The sequence below is a fragment of the Meriones unguiculatus genome, chromosome 9, assembly GCF_030254825.1.
Source record: "Meriones unguiculatus strain TT.TT164.6M chromosome 9, Bangor_MerUng_6.1, whole genome shotgun sequence".
NCBI classification, from domain to species: Eukaryota; Metazoa; Chordata; class Mammalia; order Rodentia; family Muridae; genus Meriones; species Meriones unguiculatus.
Genome location: NC_083357.1, coordinates 29,720,164 through 29,740,234, shown reverse-complemented (window position 1 = coordinate 29,740,234; position 20,071 = coordinate 29,720,164). Strand labels below are relative to the sequence as shown.

General features: G+C 43.7%; 1 protein-coding gene across 1 annotated transcript in view; it reads right to left on the bottom strand.

Moving 5' to 3' along the window:
• The window catches only part of Nek10 (NIMA related kinase 10), a 183,720-nt gene that overhangs the window by 27,570 nt on the left and 136,079 nt on the right, over positions 1 to 20,071 (bottom strand). The window contains exons 30-31 of the mRNA XM_060390990.1: positions 14,600 to 14,637; positions 3,671 to 3,771 (exon numbers count right to left, since the gene is read on the bottom strand). Of these exons, the coding sequence (XP_060246973.1) occupies positions 3,671 to 3,771; positions 14,600 to 14,637 (139 nt within the window). The remainder of the gene's footprint in view (positions 1 to 3,670; positions 3,772 to 14,599; positions 14,638 to 20,071) is intronic.

Genomic DNA, 20,071 nt, shown 5'->3' with positions numbered 1-20,071 from the left:
TAAAGTGCATTTGGAAAAACTACAGTCGTTATGTCTGAACTGGCAGCATGGAATGAATGCATGTCACTGGCCAAAAAACACAAAAACCATCCAGCACACCAGCTGTTTAAACGAGTAATAACATATGTACAAGAGTTTCATCCTCGCTTAAAATGCATAGAAGCCAATAAAGAAAAAGCATTCATCCATTAAAGAATGTATTTACCACACAGGAGTTTACATACAGAAGTTATGCTAAATTTCTCAAATTAGTGATCAACCGTTAGGGTAACTAAAGAGCTATTTACAGCTATGGATAGCATGAAGGAGTATTTTCCCCAACCCTTTGCTGGCGCACAAATGGACATGCAGTTCAATATGATATATTTACTATCTGATCTGGTAGGTGACATGCATATTCATTAATCAAGCTCTCTCCCAGTTGTTTGCTTGCATTCCCTCACACTCTTCCATTTAATAGGTTTAAAAGTTCTGTGTGGTTACAGAGACCAGCTGACAGCAGAAAATAGTGTGAAAAATAATCAATCTTAGATTCTTGGGTCCAGAAGAGCAGCTGACTGAGAAGACTGAGAAGAACACTAGATTTGGGGCAAAACTGACAGATAAGATTCATCTTCAAGCATATGATTCCCCAAAGTAGGGGAAAATGACAAGAGGGGAAATAAGGAGAGCCCAGAGGCTGGGCAGTCCCAAAGAAGCTAGTGGCCTTGCCTGCCTGGTCCCCACTGTAAGATAGTGGTCAGTGCCCATCAGTCCATCCTGATTGTCCTGCTAGGATATCAGAGCAACAGAGCTCAATGGCCAGATACTACATTCTGTAGATACTACATTCTGTAGGTACAGTCTGTTAAGAGACCCTGGAGGAGGGCGGAGCTTGTCCTTCTGGGTCCAGAATGCTCTGGCATTGCTTGACTCCACCAGCAAACAGTTGTCAGTACCTGCTAGGACCCCAGATGGAATTGCTCAACCCCAGTCACAGTAGGTGGCACCATCTGTAGGTGGCATGCCAGGTACTTCAACCCCCAGTGGCATGCCTGGTCCAGTAGAGGGTATTTCTCAGCAAGCCACCCTGGACTGCTGACTCTCAGCAGCCTTCAACAGGGACCTCAGGGTAAGCGGCTGACGCGTCTCCAAGGGCAGGCTTCAAGTTTTTCCAGCAAAGCACCTCAGCAAACCTGCGCCTGAGGTGGAAGTCTCTGCTCTCATATTTGACCTCTTCTTCTTGGTCTTAACACTAAGGGTACTGCGTTGGACCCCAAAACATAAACCTGGGGCATCTTGCTGAATCCCAATGAAGCTGGGACTCTAAAACCCAAGCCACTTTCAGCTGTTATTTTAATTGAACATAACTTGTTACTCTGTTCTCAGGAAACAAACCTTTCCCTGTCTGAAAATTGGATGAGAAACTCTCCGGGAGTGGAAAAGCATGCATACCCCTCACAAGACCCATGGGGATGAGGGTCCAATCCATAACCCGCCAGACCTCCATACAGTTCATGGGAATTGATCCACAGGGCTCAGGAGCAAGGGGTTTACATGGCCAAAGTCACAGACCACAGAACAAAGCAGAACCACGTCAGAAAGTGAAAACTACTTGTGTTGAGTGGGGGTAAAATTAAAATTCGAGAGTCTACAGAGGCGGGAATTTTCAGAGGTGCAGAGAAGTGGGAATGGTGGGGTGGTCTGGGTAATTTACTATCTGTGGATCTGTGGCCTGCACACCCCTCTCTGGATGACATCAACCAGGGACCTCCAGAAGGTAGTCCTTTCTTTCAGGACAGCACTGGACAGGGCAACAGGGGCCCTGCCCCCATCCACGCTGTGAAGTTGTTCTCCTGTGCTGGCTGAGAGAGCCTGAAGGATACAGGAGCCCAGTGAATCTGACAACAGAAGCAGAGTGATAAAACTAGATCGCCAGTGACCAGCTAGGGCACTTACCACAAAGAACGGCAAGCATGTGCTGACAGAGCCTTGGCTTCAGCAAGCTTTGGTGGAAGCAACTAGTCAGGTGTTCCCAGAATGGAGGCTGATAGTTGTATTGGTGGGTGTTTTTCTTTGTTGTTGTGACAGCAGAAAAGAACAACAGTGCTTATAGAAAACACTCTGGCCTGAGTTGCCGCTGCCTCAGTGAAGGGGCTCTGCCTCTAACAGTATTCATCAGACCTGACTCAACCAGAGGCCCTGGGATAACAGGGAAGCTGGAATCTCTGGGTAAGGAACCCTGAACTATTACAACAGAAACTCTCCATATTTTCTTTTCTGCACTCTTCCCAGCAAAATGTGCAGCCATTTATCATAGTGACCATCCACCGGGGAAAAGAATATGCAGGCTTTCCAGAAATGCAAGATGCTGATTATAAATCACCAGTGATTCCTTATAAACCAGCAGAGATTCCTATAGTCTTAAACTGTCCCTAGCTTATAGAAATCAACGTTTTTGGTCAGGTCACCCAAGATGGGGTCTATGATGACAGACGAAGTCTGAGCACACATTTGTCTTACCAGGAGGCAGCTGGTGCATTACTTTTCTGCACCCCTGGATGTGCAACTAGACTTGGTACAACGGTCTCCAACGGCTCCCGTGGTGGCTCTTGGGCTCCAGGTGATCAGGACATGGGGCTAGTTATTTACCTTGTTGTTTAGACAAACAAACAAACAATCTGACAAAAGCAACAGAAGGTGGGGGCAAGAAGCGAGACTGTATTTTGGCTTACTCTGTCACAGCTGGGAAGGTACAGTGGCAGAAGCAGAACACAGCTGGTCACATTGGATGAATGCTTGTATTCAGCTCCCTTTCTCCTTTACCTAAGTCCAGGCCTCCGGCCCGTGATATCCACATTTGGGGTTTGTCTTCCTACATCAACTAACTTAACCTAGATAGTCCCTCACAGACATTTCTCTCATAGTAATTCTGATGCTCTTCGAGTTGGAAATCAAGAATAACTATCACAAGGCAATTATGCCTCTCAATGCCTAGAACAGTATTTGTCACTTGAATCACGTGAACAGGTGCTTTTTGATCATAAGACAAATGAGTGAAGGGATGCACAAAATCATCGTATGCCACTATCTTGAACTTCAAAGTACGCACTTTCTTATCCAAATATCTACACTTCATTTTAAAAAATAAACATGTTATTAGTAAGTAGAGTGTGGCTTAGGCGCACTACCCAGTTGTTCAACACTGTGCTGAAGTGTGCCCACAACCAACAGCCAGGCTTGAGCCCTGTGCTTCTGACGAACTATGACTCAGATTCATAAACAGAGAGTTTTAATAGTCCTGGGTTTTATGGGAGTGGCTTTCATATCCTTGAGAGGTTCTGTTCTCAAAGCAGATGAAAGGAGACAGGTCCCATTCCCCTCATTCCTATGATAACGTTGCTTGTAGAAAAAGCAACCCAGTTCTGTCCCTTCTTGCATCCCTGACGTTAAAGAGCCATTTGTGTGGGAGTCTGTTTTAGAATGGAGACCACAGACAGAAGCTGTGGGGAAAACTGGACAGATTTACTTCTAGGCCAAAGTGTCCCTACAAAGACATCCCGTGTTGAAAAGAATTCAGATGAAAACAATTAAGAGTTCTCTGTAATTCAAAGTCCTGCAAAGCTGTATGTTTCCAGCACTGTTAGCTCTGGCCTGTGGCTGACAGAAGTGAAACCTGGTGGGCACTGACCTGTGTGATGAAGATGACTTTGTGCAGCTGGAGTAGAATCTGCTGAATGGGGTCGCTGATCTGCCGCACTTTGCGCTGGGAGACAGCAATGCCTGCAGATGCTGTGGGGATAAATCCTGCAGTTAGTCAAGCCCCCTTTCAAAAGTGCCAGCAGTGGGAAAACACAATAAGATTCTAGGGTAAAAAAGAAGCCAAGATCTCATCTTACCAATGGGACACTGTAACACTTGAGTGTTTTATAAAATGAAATAAGCTGTTATTTCCTTCCAAGTCTCCAGCACTCAAGAAACATAAATATCCCTTACACAACTGAGAGACCAGGTGCCCTTGCAGAAGGTGGAGTGCAGAAGCAGGGTACAGCTGGTCACATTAGATGAAGGAAAATTGCAGGTGCAGGTGCAGGAGGCTGCCATTGGGAGGAAATGCTGCCTGGGGTAAGACGTTCTGAGGGAGGGACATTCGTTTGTTTGCTTGTTTGTTTTTAAGTTCATCACACCTTCTACAATGTATTTTAAAGCTATCTTATCAAAACTACTAGATACAAAGTACAAAGTAGGCAAAACTACACAGTAGAATTAAGTATTGTTCAAATCCTCAATTACTGCAAATCTTAATTGTTTACTTCAATTTCCTTCTGGGTCTAAGTGGACAGGGCTAACTTGCCCTGAATTATCATGGTAAAGCCATCACACCTCCCCAAATTCAGGCTAATAGCTGTCAATTTGAACACAAACTGCTCACTCAACTTCATATTCCTTACCACAGTGCTCTGTCCTTGAGGACTAGAAAGCTAATATAGGAATGGCCTCACTGCAGGAATCAGCCACACCCTTCTTCTCTCATTCACAGATTACAATGGAGACCTTGGAAGAAACCCGAAAATAACCCCTCACTTTCATCCAGACTTTCCCTTCCATCTGTAATAATATTCATTTACCGGTTTCCTTTTATTAAAATTGTTTCCAAGATATCCTTTTCTTTCTTCCATACCATTTCAGAATTTAAGAAATCAAATTTGTTATAGTAATTTGCTTCAGCAATAACTACAATATTAAAGATGATTCTTATGTGTGCTTTCAGAAAAAAGTTTGTGTGTCTTGCTATAAATTCTTTGTTTTCAAAACATTTAAAGAGAATTTTACATGGGTATTTAAACATGAAATTATCCATTTAAGACACAAAACAAAAAGGGAAATAAAAAATGAAGATCTTCTTTATGGATATCACTATTTACTTGTTTGATAACCAGCACGAGACGTGAGCCAGCTCTGTGCCAACGAGGGCTAATTTCTCATTTAGACGTAAAGGGTCTGTCTCTCCTGAGAACCCCTTGCAAGCATCAATTATTGGATCATTAAGATGTAATTTAATAAATTCCCCTCGGGGTAGAAAGATGGGAAAGTAAATCACAAGAATTAACTGCCTGCAGCTAAGAGCAGCCTGGTGGTGCTGGCTGCTGTCCACAGTGCATGTGGCCTGTGGAACAGTAACCCCACCCTCTGCAGCTCTGCTCCCCACCCGGAGGCCCCCAGAGGCAAGCTCCTGTCTGTGTCAGGGTGCTGCCTTCATGCTGGTAGCAGAACACTGGAGGACTCTGGTTTGTGTCACGTTCGTGTTGGCATTTTCGTCTGTCATGACTTGTAGATGAGAAGGGAAGGTCTCACAGTTGGCTGAGCACATCTAGGTTTGTAGCAGCATTTTGAGGGGTACCATAGGCTTGACCCTACCTTACCACAAGCATGTGCTCATCTGCGTCCCTAAACACAAAAACAAGGAGTTGGCCAGAATACCTGCTGCTTAACATACAGCTATGTGCTTGAACTAAAACACTGGGTTTTAAGTCTATCTGACCAACTCCTCAGTTCTAGTAAGCTCTTGACTTTCAAAAATTTCTCTCTTTCCCTCTCTCTCCTCCCCTCCTCATCCTCCTCTTTCTCTCTCTCTCTCTCTCTCTCTCACTTCTTTTTTTTTATGAGACAGGGTTTCTCTGTGTAGCCCTGGCTGGCCTGGACTTACTTTATAGACCAGGCTGGCCTTGAACTCAAGAGATCATCCTGCCTCTGCCTCCCTGGGTCCTGGGATTACAGGCTCGTGCCACCACACCTGGTGATTGCTTACTCTCTTAAAATGAAATTTTAAATGTTTAATTGTAAAAGCGCCTTGTAAATCAAGCAAACAAACACAAAAATAGTTATTACAGATCAAGCGCAAGGTTCTGAAACCACCTCTGACGGGAACCGCCACTGCTGACATTAGCTGGGTGTTTCCTTCCTGTCCTTCCCCATCCAGTTGGCCCACAGGCACAAGCAGCTCTGAGCAGTAACTTTCAAACTATCTTTGAGTCTTGACATCAGTTTCATAGGTTATGAGCAGCACTGTGAAAAATGAACTCAGTGGATTGGAACAGAACTGGAAAGCTTCAAACATAGCGAGGGGCTGTTCAGTTAGGAAACCCGTGCTGCTCGTTGAGGGCCACTTCCAACAGAGGCTGAAGGGTAGAACCATAAAAAGAATTTATATATATAAACCCTCCCTTCCCTTTCATTTTTTTTCCTTTTCTTTCCTCCCCAGCTCCTTCTCAGTTGAGTGGTGACACGTTATGTCCCAGAGACAGTGGGGAGAGGGCACTGTTTTTTCAGTGCGTCATGGATAAACCAGTTCTGGCTCATTCCTCATGACCGTGGAAGAGGCTGCGGTTTGCTGTGCGTGCCACGGTTTGCTTAGCAGCTTCTGCCTGGCCAGGACCCCGGCTGCCGTCCATTTCTCATGACTGTCAGCAGTGCTGTAGTGTATGTCTCACTGGGAGCCACGGGACAACAAGGCTAAAGACCTGCTCATTTCTCACCGAAACAAATGTCTGCAAAAGTGACTGAATTATTTCACATTCTGACCACAAGAGAATGTATTTTTTTCATACCTGGAAAAATTTGATACATATTATCAAATTATAATTGTGTCAGTCTGTATTTTTTCTACTTGGTAGGTTTGAATGCTAGTAAAATTATTGGGTGTATTACATCACTGCTGTTGGATAATTGCTTATATATTTTATTTTCAAATGTTCTTTACATATCCTGAATGTTGTTCTGTTTAAATTTCATGTTAAAAGTATTATGTTTTTCTACATAATCTGTTACTCCTCTTTGATCAGAAAGTAATTCTCACCACTAACACATAGAATAAGGTGACTCTAAGCCTCACACTCAGAAATCTCTGAGGTCCCTGCTGCTGTCACATTGTAGTGAATTTAGGATCCCAGGGGTGGCCTGGCAGGGAGACTATCCTTGGTGTGAGTTGGCTTTAGGAAGGAAAGGAAAGTGCAGTGTGAGACTGGTCTGCAGAGATTTGCCTCTAACGCTTGCAAACAATGGATTTCCCAGACAACATCAGCTAACTGCAGTCTGAACCAAAAGTCCATCCTCACTGAGCTGACACTAGCCTTTCTGAATTCCTCTGTAGCACAGTGCAGCTTAGCCCTTAGGCAAGAAGACAAATTCAAAATCCAGGTAAATATCCTCTTTTATTTTTCTTTATTTAGTGGTTGGTAATAACCAAGATCATGACAATCTCAGTCACATCACTTTATCTGGTTTGGAATAATTTTCTCCTACTACATTTTCCAGATTAATTCCCTGTCAATACTGTACTTCTTATGCATTGACAGACAGGTCCTAATTTTTTTTCACCTTTTTAATAAATATACATTAGTTGACATATCAGGTCACAATGACACATTCATGTATATCAAGGTGGTTGGATAGTATATCCTTTACTCCAGTTACTGCCCTCCCTTTCTCCTCCCATCAGCTCCCTCTTTCTTAATAGTCCTCTTACAACTAAGAACATTGTATGAAACAATTTCCTTCAAACACCAATGAATAATCAAGGCTCCCAGTGCTCGCGTACACACACACACACACACACACACACTCCCACCCCCACCATCATCACATACACACTACACATACTACATACACACACACCACACAGCACACACGCCACACACACAGATCACACCCATACCACACAGCACACTTATGCAACACACAATTAGCCAGGATAAAGTGCCAACCACTTATGTTTCTGGACTCTTCCTGCCAAGAAGCAGAACCTCTGAGACAGGCAGACAAGATCGCAGCAGAGGAGGCAACACTGCTCTGTAAGGAATGGTAAGGAACGGGGACAGGGCTGTGCACACAGCTGTGAGGACCATAGTGAGTGAGCATGCCCTTTACCAGGCACGGAACACAGCCCTGGCATGATGGAGGCACATTTGAGGGGCGGCCTCCACCTACAGGGACAGTTTCACAAAGGACATGATCAGCCAACTCTGCTGTCGCTGGGCAAGGCCATGAAAGGAACAGTCAGTGCTGAGCAGGAGAGGAAGCCAGGAGCCACATGGACAGTGAGGAAGGCCTTCTCGTGAGAGGCCTGGAGCTGCAGGCAGAGGCCTGGATTGGGCATGTTTTCTCATCCAGGTAGCATTAGCATGATTTCAGGCTTCTTCTACTCAAGTGGGAGCACAGTGATGGGGACTAAACTGCAGGGGGTTGACATCATGCGTGCTTTGGGGGAATCTACATGTGGCAGCTGTCTGCTGCAGCATCAGCCTCACAATGACAGTCACTGTCCTTTGATCTTGGTTTGCCTCCAGAATCTGTAGAAAAATTCAACCTCTTTCATCACGAGATACCTCTGCACAGGCATGAAACAAGCTAGCTGAGCAGGTGACAGGCCAGGCTGGGCCTTGGGAAACTACTATACTGAAATAGGGTAGAGCCTCACGAATGAACCCCAATGTCTTATTTAGGAAGGAAGGCAGACCTGGATGTGCAGTCAGTCTCTTGCTGCATGAGGCTATGCATTGCCTCACAACTGCCCAGCAAGAACACTGCCTCCAGACTGGGCCACTGCCAGCGCCACGCCTTTGAAACTCCAAACTATGAGCCAAATAAATCAGGTCCCTCCTTCCCTGCTACCATTTTTCCTTTCTTCTCTCCCTCTCTTCCTCTTCCCCCCCTTCCTTCCCTTTTTTTTTCTTTTTGGTGTGTGTGCATAGGTGTAGGATAAGTATGCACAAACATAGCCTAGATAGGGTTCTGCCACACTCGGTACCCAGCTCAGCATCAGCACAGGCAGTCTCAAAATCCCCAGCTACCATGCCAACCAAGCTGTGGGTACAAAATTGCTACACAGAGAAGAAGAGAGAAACAAGCAACTGTTGGTTTTCTTAGTATCAGGTTGACAGAAATCAACAGCACACTGAAAAATTATCAATAGGCAAGAAAAGTGAGTTCTCTGCAAGATCATCACTCCCAAATTAGGTCAGTGATTAACAGTTCTTACATTCTTGCAGAGGATCCAAGTTCAGTTTCAAGACCCATGTCAGGGAGCTCATAACTCCTATAGCTCTAGATCCAGTGGATCTGATGCCTCTGGCCTCTGTGGGCACCTACACTCGTGCACACATACCACACACAAACATGCACACATGCACATAATTAAAAATAAAATAGAGAAAAAGTATGAAAAACATCCTCCTCAAGAGGTAGCATCTTCTGGGGATCTGGCACACTTTGCTCAGTGTTTCCTTGGCATGAAGAACTAGGAAGCAAGTCATCACTGCTAAAGCAAGCTGTTCTCCTATCTCCTACCCCAGTCTCAAGCAAAGTTCTGGTGAGGAGCTTTCATCTGAAGCGTTTAGAAGAGAAATGCTTTGAAGTTTAGACTGCTGCATATTTGGGCATATTAGGACACCCATGATGAACTGGAGATGGAACTAAAGTCTGAACCCAAATCTCATTCACAGTACTTACACACTTTAAATATGCAACAGTTCATACACATGAGACACATACAGCCTGATTGTGATTTCACACATCTTTGCTGAATGGATTCAGCATTCGACATCAGGAGAGAATCGTTCATGTCAGCGATTAAAGCCTGAGTTTGGAGTGTTTCAGACTGTGAATTTCAGATCAGATGTGAGGAGAAGCAAGGAATTTTGCAGCAATATATCTGTACTGGTGACTCAGCAAATAATTTCCAATACCTGACCTCATAGGAGTATGTGAGTGTGTCCTGTGTGCTTGTGTGTGTGTATGTATACCTAGCTGCTCAAGTGTGCACTTGTAAAAAAAAGTCTACTCAAGACGAGAGATAGAAACAATATACTCCAAATTCTACTGGAAACACAGAAAGGCACAGAATTGTGTGCCAATTGCATGGTAAAGGCTACTAGCACAGACACTTGAACTAAACTCTGCCCAGCTTATACATGCTTAGGAGGCTGCTATGTGATAAGATAAACATCCCAGGCAGTGGTGGCACACACCTTTCATCTAAACACTCAAGAGGCTGAGGCAGGTAGATCTCTATAAGTTCTGGGCCAGCCTAGTCTACAAAACAAGTTCCAGGATACCTATGACTACACAGAGAAACTCTTGTCTTGGGAAAAAGAATGATAAACGTGTATGAAATCTTTGGCAGTTGTGGAGAGTCATTTTACACAGTATGTGCCAATGACTAACCAGAAAGTAAGCCACTAAAGACACCCACATGAAACAGGGAGAATATGAACTGTGGTTCTGGAATATTCGGGTAAAACACAAAGTACTTTATTCAGAGCTGACTTTCCTGAGGAAAGGATGAATACAAAAATAGATCATAGACATTTAAAGTCACCTAAGAGCCTAGCAATCATGAAGTGACAGTTTCTATTGATAGTGCAGACTGAGAACACTCATAGATCAACACATCAATCCAGCATATGGGTGTCATGTTCTCTCCAAATGAAAACTGAGGTTAAAGAGGGAAAGAAATATCAGCATTACTCCAGCCACACTTATACTTAAGAATTTGACTTGGCAGGCTGCACCCCTCACTTGAGCAGAGCAATCAAGCTGACATTCGTGGCTGGGGTATGGGTGGGCCAGTCTGAGGTCATGAAAGTGGGAGAGCTGGCCCTGCCCTTTGATGGCTACAGCACTCCAAAGATTGAGCCCTGCACCTTGCCTTGGCAGCACAGTAGAGCTGGCCCTAGTTGCATGGGCACAGGAAAGTCTGCCCTGAGGGCATAAGAGTAGGGGAGCTGGCCCTCCCCGTCACCTGAGCAGCACAGTAGAGCTGGTCCTGGTGGCATAGGCTCAGGAGAACCCACAGGCTGCCCAACTCAACTTCTACCCAGGCCCAGATCCAGGGCTCTGAGTTGGCCTAACCCATCTATGAACTGCTAGAACAGGTGACCCAAAGCTGTAGAATCTCCATGACATGGGGCAACAACAGGATCAACAAGAGGAAAACTGGTGAGAATCTGATGGTACAGCAGAAGCCAGAGGCCTCCAACCAAGACCAATGACTCTTTGCAAGGAATAGTTGCCACTAAAGATGTGTTGACAAATGGGTATGCTGTGTGACATCTTCCATGGCAAGATTTTGCCCTTGCTGTTTTGGTTTGGTTTGGTTTTTTATGGGAAAGGTAAGTTGCAAGGGCAGAGGGTGGATAAGAAAGGATGGGGAGATGAATGAGACTAAGGTCATCATGTGAAACTAACAAAAAATCAGTAAAAACTTAAAGAAAATTTAGAAACGTGCTTGGCTTGAAGGTTTAGAGGCTCAGTGGGTGAAGTGCTTGTTCATTAGCATGAGGACCTGAATTTGGCTCTCCAGCACCCAAGTAAAAAGCATGAAAGCACATATCTGCAATTCCAGCAATGGGCAAGAGGAGACAGGAGGACCCCTTACGGCCATTGACCACCTAGCCTAGTCAAATGGATGAGCTCCAGGCTCAGTGGAAAACCCCGTCTCAAATAGTAAGGAACAAGTGTAATTGAGACACCTGACATCAACCTCTGGCATCAACCACCCCTGCACACACATGGACTCATTCATAAACCACACACACGCACACATGCACACACGCACAGGGATGTTTTTCTAAGTCAGATGTATTATTTATGTGTAGAACTGCTATTTATTTATGGCAAGTAACACTGTGCGGGCTTCCCACTGCAGAGATAATATAGACTTCTATTTAAAAGGTTCACATTGAGGAAGCATTGAGAAATGGCATAAATGGCACTGGGGTATGGTAAAATATGCAGAAGATATCCAGCTGACTAAAACAACATGTTTCATGCATACATTGATTCCTTGCTAATTCTTGCCAACACTTCCACCCTAGGTTTTCACTTTTCTAGACAGGGAACTGCATCTTATTCAACCCAAGACATGGGAGTATAGCATACTATCGATACGATCCAGTTAACAAGAAAAGACAGCGTAGGGTCTTGTAAGAGCATTAACTGGGGTAGCTTGGCATTCGTGGTTCTGCAGGATTGAGGTGCCTTTCAGTTCTGCTGTTCACACTATGGATTCAGAGACCTCTAGGAGCCAGTCTCCACAACCACCTAAGACGGTGACATGCCACTCCATAGTCATGGTTGTCATCCCTGTTACTGCACAGCACAGGGAGAGTGATTCTCATGTGCTGCATTCAGTCCTGGGGCTTGCTCAAAGTTTGATTAAATTCTCTCCTCCATGCCATTTTTAACAGCATAGTTAAGAAATTCAGAGCTGTGGGTGCTATGTTTAATTTCTAACATGTTCTAACTCCACCTAAGAAAGCTAGATTTGAAGTCAAATAGGTAAAAATACAATAGAACATTCCTTAAGACACTACACCAATCATTCACACATCCTGGTGTGTGTCTTCTTCATAACTAAGTGGTGCTGGTGTGTTTGTACCTGCTGTCCTAACCCCTGTGGTGGAGTGTGGAGTCAGCGTCACACCTTTACTCTCAGTGAGGAAGAGTGTCACAGTGTGTCTGGAGTGAAGTCACCAGCAGGGTAGGTGACTGAGAAAGTTGCCTGCTGCCAGCTGTTTGTTAAACCCGCAGAGGTCTAGATTTACCTGTGACACTTTAAAAGCACTTTTACAATAGGCAGAAATGCAGCTTAGCATTCAAATGGAGAAAAGTAAAGAGCAAAGTTTGGACTAAGAAGCAAATAGTTTGTAGGTGGGGCCGGATCCTCCTGTGCATGTGTGTGCTCCACGAGATCAGTAAAGCCAAACCCTCATTCTGGGAGGAAAAGGCAGCATTCACTGACACACAAAATGCTCTAGTGCCTTGCAGTTCAAACTTTAATAAATCAAAGTTTACACTATACCAACTCAATCCACCCGTGAGGAAAAAAAAAAACTGAATCTATATGATAAACTACATGGGCCCACAGTTGCTGGGGGGGGGGGAGTGCTGCCCTCACTGTTAAAGAGCTAAAAACAGCCATCATTTCAGATCCACCTAATGTTGTTACTCACCTTTGCCAAGACAGTGGTATGGGAGCCAGGCTCAATGTGACACTTTTGGGCATTTTCACAACACAACCATCTTACTTTGCATTTATACTGACATAATGACAGCCTATCCATAACACTTCCCATAACACTTTCAAAGAAAGTTCAATAAGTGGAGAGACCTGGCCTAAAATCACTGTAACCTCACCCACATTATCTGTGCTCACTGCATACATATCGAATGTACCAAACAACATGAGTTAAGGAGTAAAGGTGAAGACAGCACCGAAGAAGAACTCTAAATAACCCACATAATGAAATAAAACATTTCGCTCAAGAATTATACACTCTCATATGTTAAAAGCAAAACCACCAGGTGCCTGCTGAATGGTCTAGGTTTAGTTGATAATTTTGCTGTTATTATTAGACACTGGCTTTCCTTAATCACCCTTATCCAAGTGGGTTCCATAGTAATGGGAGCAGGGACTGTCTCTGACATGAACTGACTGGCCTGCTCTTTAATTACCTCCCCCTGAGGGGGAAGCAGCCTTACCAGGCCACAGAAGAGGACAAGGCAGCCACTCCTGATGAGACCTAATTTACTAGGATCAGAAGGAAGGAAAAGAAGACCTCCCCTATCAGTAGACTTGGGGAGGGGCATGCATGCAGAGGGTGAAGGAAGGGAGGGATTGGGACAGGAGGAGGAAGAGAACCACAGGGGGGATACAAAGTGAATAAAGTGTAATTAATAAAGAATTTTAAAAAAACTAGCTAAACTGTTTTTCTCATCCCACAGCATCATTATAAACATTTACATCTAAAAATATGTAATTTGGGGCTGAGGATATGCTTCAGCAGATAAAGGCATTTGCTGTTCAAGCCCGCTGACATGAGTTCAGTCCCTAGACACCACCATGGAAGGAAAGCCTTGATGCCACAAAGTGATTGCCTAACTTCCAAGTGTGTCCCAGAGCAGGTGTGCATTGGCATAGACAAACGGTAACACACATAAGAATAATTTTTAACTGAGAGAAATTATGTAATAATTTCATTTAAACCAAAACAAAACAAAAAACCAAAAACCTGTGTTTAGAAAATTAACTGTGTAAAGCAAAAGAGATGGGGAAAAATGCATGTTCTGGCACTGAAGAGGGTGAGTTTTCATAAATACCTACATTAAAAAGTCATTATCTACTTTATAGCTTAAGTGGTTTATATTCTCCTGAAGGCAGCAATGTGAAGGGCAGCCTATGTCTGGCTCAGTTTCGTGCCACTGAACTGCAGCAGTGGTGGGCAAGTCAGACAGCATTCTCCTGCTCTCTGTCACACGCACCCTGGAGCTTCATTCAAGATACCTTAGGCTCAGCTCTTTGTTCTGCCATGTGCTTAACAACGGAATGATCTACTGAGTACTCCGTGATCTCTGAGGCTATGGAGAGCAGCACCAGGCCGGCTCTGGAACTGCCACCTTGTACTACCTCGGCCTCTCCTTCCTAAGGTGGGCCCTGGGCATGAGGGTGGCACTTTCACAAGCAGATGGAAAGGCAGCAAAGCTGAAGAGAGGAAAAGGGAGGGGTGAACTGACAAGTCCACACTAGCTTTTGGAGGGCACAGCTGTGTCAACTCTGAATTACCTGGTCTCGGTCTTGATCCTATTCCACCAATGAAGTCCCTGGAGACAGAATCAGACAGGGGCTATTAGAACAGTTCCACCTAGAGACAAACAGTTGCTGAGAACGGCCGTTTGCTCTATTTGGTAAAGGCATAAATCAATATTTTGAGTGCAGAATGGACTTTCTACGGGCAAACAGAAGCATCTTGTCCTTCTTGGGTCATTTGTGATGAGCAAACCTTTAAGAAGAGCAAATCCAAGCTCAGTGTCCTGAATGTTGTTTTTGTTACCACAAAATCAAAGCAGTGATTGTGTGTGTATGTGTTGTGTGTGTGTGTTGTGCTTGTGTGTGTATGTGTGTGTGTGAGCTCATGCAGATCAGACTAGACTCAAATTGTCATGTGGTCACCTTGACTGGCCATGATTTTTATATTAAAAACAGCTAATACTAACCTTTTTCTTTCTGTTCTTTCTTTCTTCCTTCCTCTCTCTCTTCTTTCTTTCTTTCTTTCTTTCTTTTCTTTCTTTTTTCTTTCTTTCTTTTTTCCTTCCTTCCTTCCTTCCTTCCTTCCTTCCTTCCTTCCTTTCTTTCTTTCTTTCTTTGTGGTTTTTGAGACAGAGTTTCTCTGTGTAGCCTTGGCTGTCCTGGACTCTACTCTGCAGCACTGGGCACATGGCTGATAGACGGCTTCCCCTACCTTATCTCCTTCACATGAGTTCCTGTGTGCACTCGCAGCTCATTCCCACGTTGTTAAGCATAGCCAAGTTGGCACACATTTACCAACAATCTAGTTTAGATGCTAGAAAACTTCCGAATCTCCGTCTTACAAATGTTTTTTTTTTCCTTAATTCCTTTCCACTTCTTAAACCTTAAAACCACTAACTTAAAACTTTCTAGATAGACACATTCTTTTTTTTTTTTTTTTTTTTTTGTGGTTGATCCTTTATTGTCTATGAGGTTTTTTTTTTTTTGTTTTTTTTTTTTTTTCAATGCAGTTTATTCAGGAACCTTGAACAATCCTCAGACCCTGGGGAAAGCCAGCCCACAGCTTAAATAGCCTCTGGGTAGCCAACCCAGGTGTGCCACGTGGGCAATGCAGATAGGTCCACATACATGGAAGCAAGCCAGATCCTCAGCCTTAGCCAAATGTGGAATTGTTCGTGACAGAGAGCACTCACCATCGGGAAGGTGGAAGGCGGAAACCAGCTCCATCTTTAAGGCATAGCATTCCGCAGCTCTCTACAGTTCCCCCTTTTTGTTTTAGACTCATCAGGCAAGAGTAGAGGTCTGATCTCTGATCTTAGAAATAAATTGGGACTTTGTACCGATGTTCGTTTAGGTGTCATCCACCCAAAGAGCATCAGACCCGTCCGATACCTTTTTCTCAGAGGCGGGACCTGGGCCCTAGATAGACACATTCTTAAAGAGTTAAAAAAAATGTGAAATTAATCATATTTTATTTCATCAAATATATCCAAAACAACATTTTAAAACTAATAGTATTTTATACTCTTTTACATTTAAAGTAATACCAGACTAAGCATTTGGTACTTCAGTTGCACTAGCCATATTTTTGGCTGTTTAAGTCAACACATGTGCGGAACTATCTCCATTTAAACTTTCCAGACCTTTCTATAGAAGCCATTGGGCACTATTCCTTCCTGGCAGCTTTAGTCAGGCCATAGAGCTGCTAGGTCTGACACCTCATGGCCTTCATTACCTTAAAGGTGAATAATGCAACCTGTGGAAAACTCTCATTTGTTTTCCATCATCCATATGGATGTTTTTGAAAGGCTGGTAACACATAAACTGAGTTAGCTGGATGGCTATTTTTATTGTCCTAGAAAGTCTTCTGTTTCAAATATTCCTATTAAATGGTATGTGTGATAGGATACATGACATCCATGTGGCAACTGTGCTCAGCTGCTCCAAGTTTTGCACTGTGCCATATAACTCTAGATTCTTCTTTAGTAAGCTTTAAGGTGAAGGCTGGAAGGATGGTTCAACAGTTAAGAGCTCTTACAGAGGACCCAAGTTCAGTTCTCAGCATCCTTACAAGGACAGCTTACGCCTCCTCTGTAACTCCAAGCTCCGAGGGATTCCGTCCCCTCTACTGGCTTCTGTGGGCACATGTACCCATGGATGCACATACAAACATACATACATATATTTAAAAATAAAATCAATCTTAAAATATAAGCATTAAGAAATGTTCATATAAATCTTTCTCTCTCTCTTTCTCACACACACACACATACACACACACTTCTTTCCTTGGGACCCTGTGCTAGACACCAGTAGAAAAAAGAAGCCATCTTCATAGTCTCAAAGTTTCTGAGGTTGCTGTGCAAGGACAGCAGAAAAAACACTCATTTCTTTGAAGGTAAGTCATTAGTCACAAGGATGGGCAGTCATTTGTAACATCAAAATGGCATAGATCCACTATGAACAAAAGTTACAGCTTTTGCTGGGCAACTGCTGGGCCCAGATGGGCAGATGGCAAAAATGATACAGAGCCTGAGGAAATTCTAGACCAAGGCACACAGGACACTTATGACCTCTGGAGCAGTGTGATTCCATTCCCACAATAGCTCAGCTGGCCACAGGGATGATTTAACAGGGAGCAATTTCAGATATATTGAAGATCCTGCCTAATGAAAAAAGCTTGTGACATTTCAGCTTGAGCATAAAGCTTGAACATTTCAGAAACTTAAAGGATTCTAAAGGCCAGGACCTCTCTCAGTCCCCAGATCCGGCATGGCCTGGTCTACAGCACATACGCCTTGAAGAGTGCTAGTCCACATGATTAGTCACACCAGTCCACAGTCGGCAGAGAATGAAGCTGGACTCCGTGATTTTTAGGATAGATTTTACTCTGAATTGATGCAAGCACAGTGTGAATTGGTTTGGTAATTATTTTGTCAGAAAAGCGTGAATTACTTGGATAATTATATTGTCATTAAAGTCCTGGCTAGGAAAGAGAAAAAGCTCTAGAATTTTCCCTCAAAGAAATCCTTAAAATACATCGTAGAAAATGAGAAGCTTGGCTCACGACACCGAGAACGTGTCATGTGAGGTTACTTCAACCGTGGCATACAACATAACTAGACTCATTCAACATTCATGACCCTGACAGGTGTGGCAGCTGACTTGTGGGAGGCTGGGCTCTCAGGTTTGGTCAAGCTCTTCATCTACTACAGTGTTAACAGAGTTGGTCTCTCCATGAGGAGGTGGCACCAGGTTCCTGGCTTTCCCTTTAGACTGTATTGAAGGTTGAAGGCAAATGAGCAATAACCAGGGAATCTTAGAACTACTGTAGAAAAGGGACTCTCACCGCTGGCATACTGCTCTTTGCTATCAGGTTGCTAGGAAATCTACCTGATTGTGACACTGGCAGAGAGGCCAGGTTGGTTCTGGTAAGTAGTAATGAGACACGCATATGCAATAAAAGCAAAATGAGACCCAGATTATAAAGAAGGGAGGTAGAACAGCCTCGAGTAAATGGTGAGATGGGTGGCTGTTGGGAGGGAAGGGTCGTGGGTCCTGAGACAATGTGAGGGCCCTGCTGATCACATCCATGATGTTGCATGGTCAGAAACCTCTGAAGGCTCCTCTCTCTATGAAGACCGGAATCAGGGCACAGCCTCTAATGAAATCATGCTCACAGAGAAGGTATTCACTGCAGGCGTCTCTGAAGCTGCAAACATCCGATGTTTCAGAGCCGCCAGCCAACTACACCTTCTGTTGCCTTGGCAACTGAAGGCAAGTAGGCATAGAGAAATCTTGTTGCCTAAGCAACAGATTTTTTTTTAAGTAAGCCTTAATCTACGGTTAACACTATGAATTAATTCCAGGAAGTGAGCAAGATTTCAGTCCTTTACAGTAGGAAACTCAGAAATTGCAGTGAAATAGTTTGTTTACTGACATGAGCATCCAACATTTGTGGATCAGCACCTGAATATAACACACTGTGCCAGGAAATAAAGGTAAAGGCCCACACACAGTTTAGCCTAGGCCTGGCATACAATAATAAATGAGCAGGTGAATATTCTCCTTTTTCTTTTCTTTTTTTTTTTTTTTTTTTTTTTGAGGTGGGGTTCTTAGTGGTCTTGAACTCACGGCTTCCACAAATCTTCCTGCTTCTGTTTGTGGTGATTAAATTTGAGAATTTCTTGCCTATGCTTTCTCTCTGTTCTGCTTAGCCACAACCACCCTGGATCTCCTTGTCACAGTCACAGTAGATCATGCTGTGAAAAGCCAATCATGTCTACAGGGTTGACTTTTCCATTTATTTTTACTCAAGTGTGTGGTATCATGATCTTCCTTTATATTTAAATTGATCATTTGGTTTCTACATATTTTAGAGGATTAACTCTCTTTTCATATTAATAAACCAAGAAGCTTAGGAAAATCCTAAACTAATTAAATTTTAAAAAACTTTAGCTTTATTTAATGTCCTTAAGATAATTAGAAATTATACTTTAGAGCTGTCTCATTTTAATTTCGAGAAGCTGTTAGGATCACCTGGAAAGGAGATTTAAAATGTTTTAATTTCCTTTCCTCCTGCTTTGTGTGATCGACAGGCTGTTTGTTGTCATTGTCTCTGCTCTGCCCTGTGTCACACTGTACATGGTAAAGACACTGCTCCATGGAGCCCCTGCCTCGGGATGAACTCCTGTCTACTAACTCTCATACCGTTTGTTACAAACCACAAGTGATTTCTACGTTTAAAAAACCTTCCTCAACATCTAACATATGTTTTCTGCTATTTTCAAAGGACTGGATGCAAATAGAAGCATTACAAATGAGGAAAGTTCCCATGGATCCTTCTAGAAGTCGAGGTTAGAATTATTTGACACTTTCAAGATGTCTGAATTTATCTTGTTAGAAATTTCCATTTTTATGTGAACCCCTTGCCTGGGGCATCCTGCTGTATGCCAGATTTTGGTTGTACTGCTGCCGCATGGCATCACCACCAGGTGTGTTTCAGCGTTAAGGGTGCTCTGTCCTCTGACCATCCCTCTGACCATTCCCCAGCCCTATGGAGGTTGCTTCTGGATGAGAGTATTCCTACCCTAAACCATCTTCGGTGCAGTGGCCTAGAGCATTATCTCATGAATGGGATCCTCTCTATCTGATGATCTTAACTGTATGGTTCTCTCTCTCTCAGCAGACAGAAATCCAGGGCTGTGACCCTCCCTACACATCTCTGGCACTATCTCTATCAAATTAATCACCACTGAATAAGTCTTCCCTGTAGAGTGCCTCTCCAGAGCCTCTTTCCCAGACCCTAGCTGCCCCAGCCACTCCTCATGTTCTGCAATTGTCCCTGCCTGTAGAGTGTCTGAGACTATGAGGTTCCCTCCATCCTCACGCAGTGCTCCCAAACGGTTCTCCTAACGATCCTGGACTTGCAAAGGCCAAATCTAATAGTTTAGTTTTAGTTCTTTCCCCCAAAAGTTACTGTCGCAGAGGCAACTGATATCCCCTTAT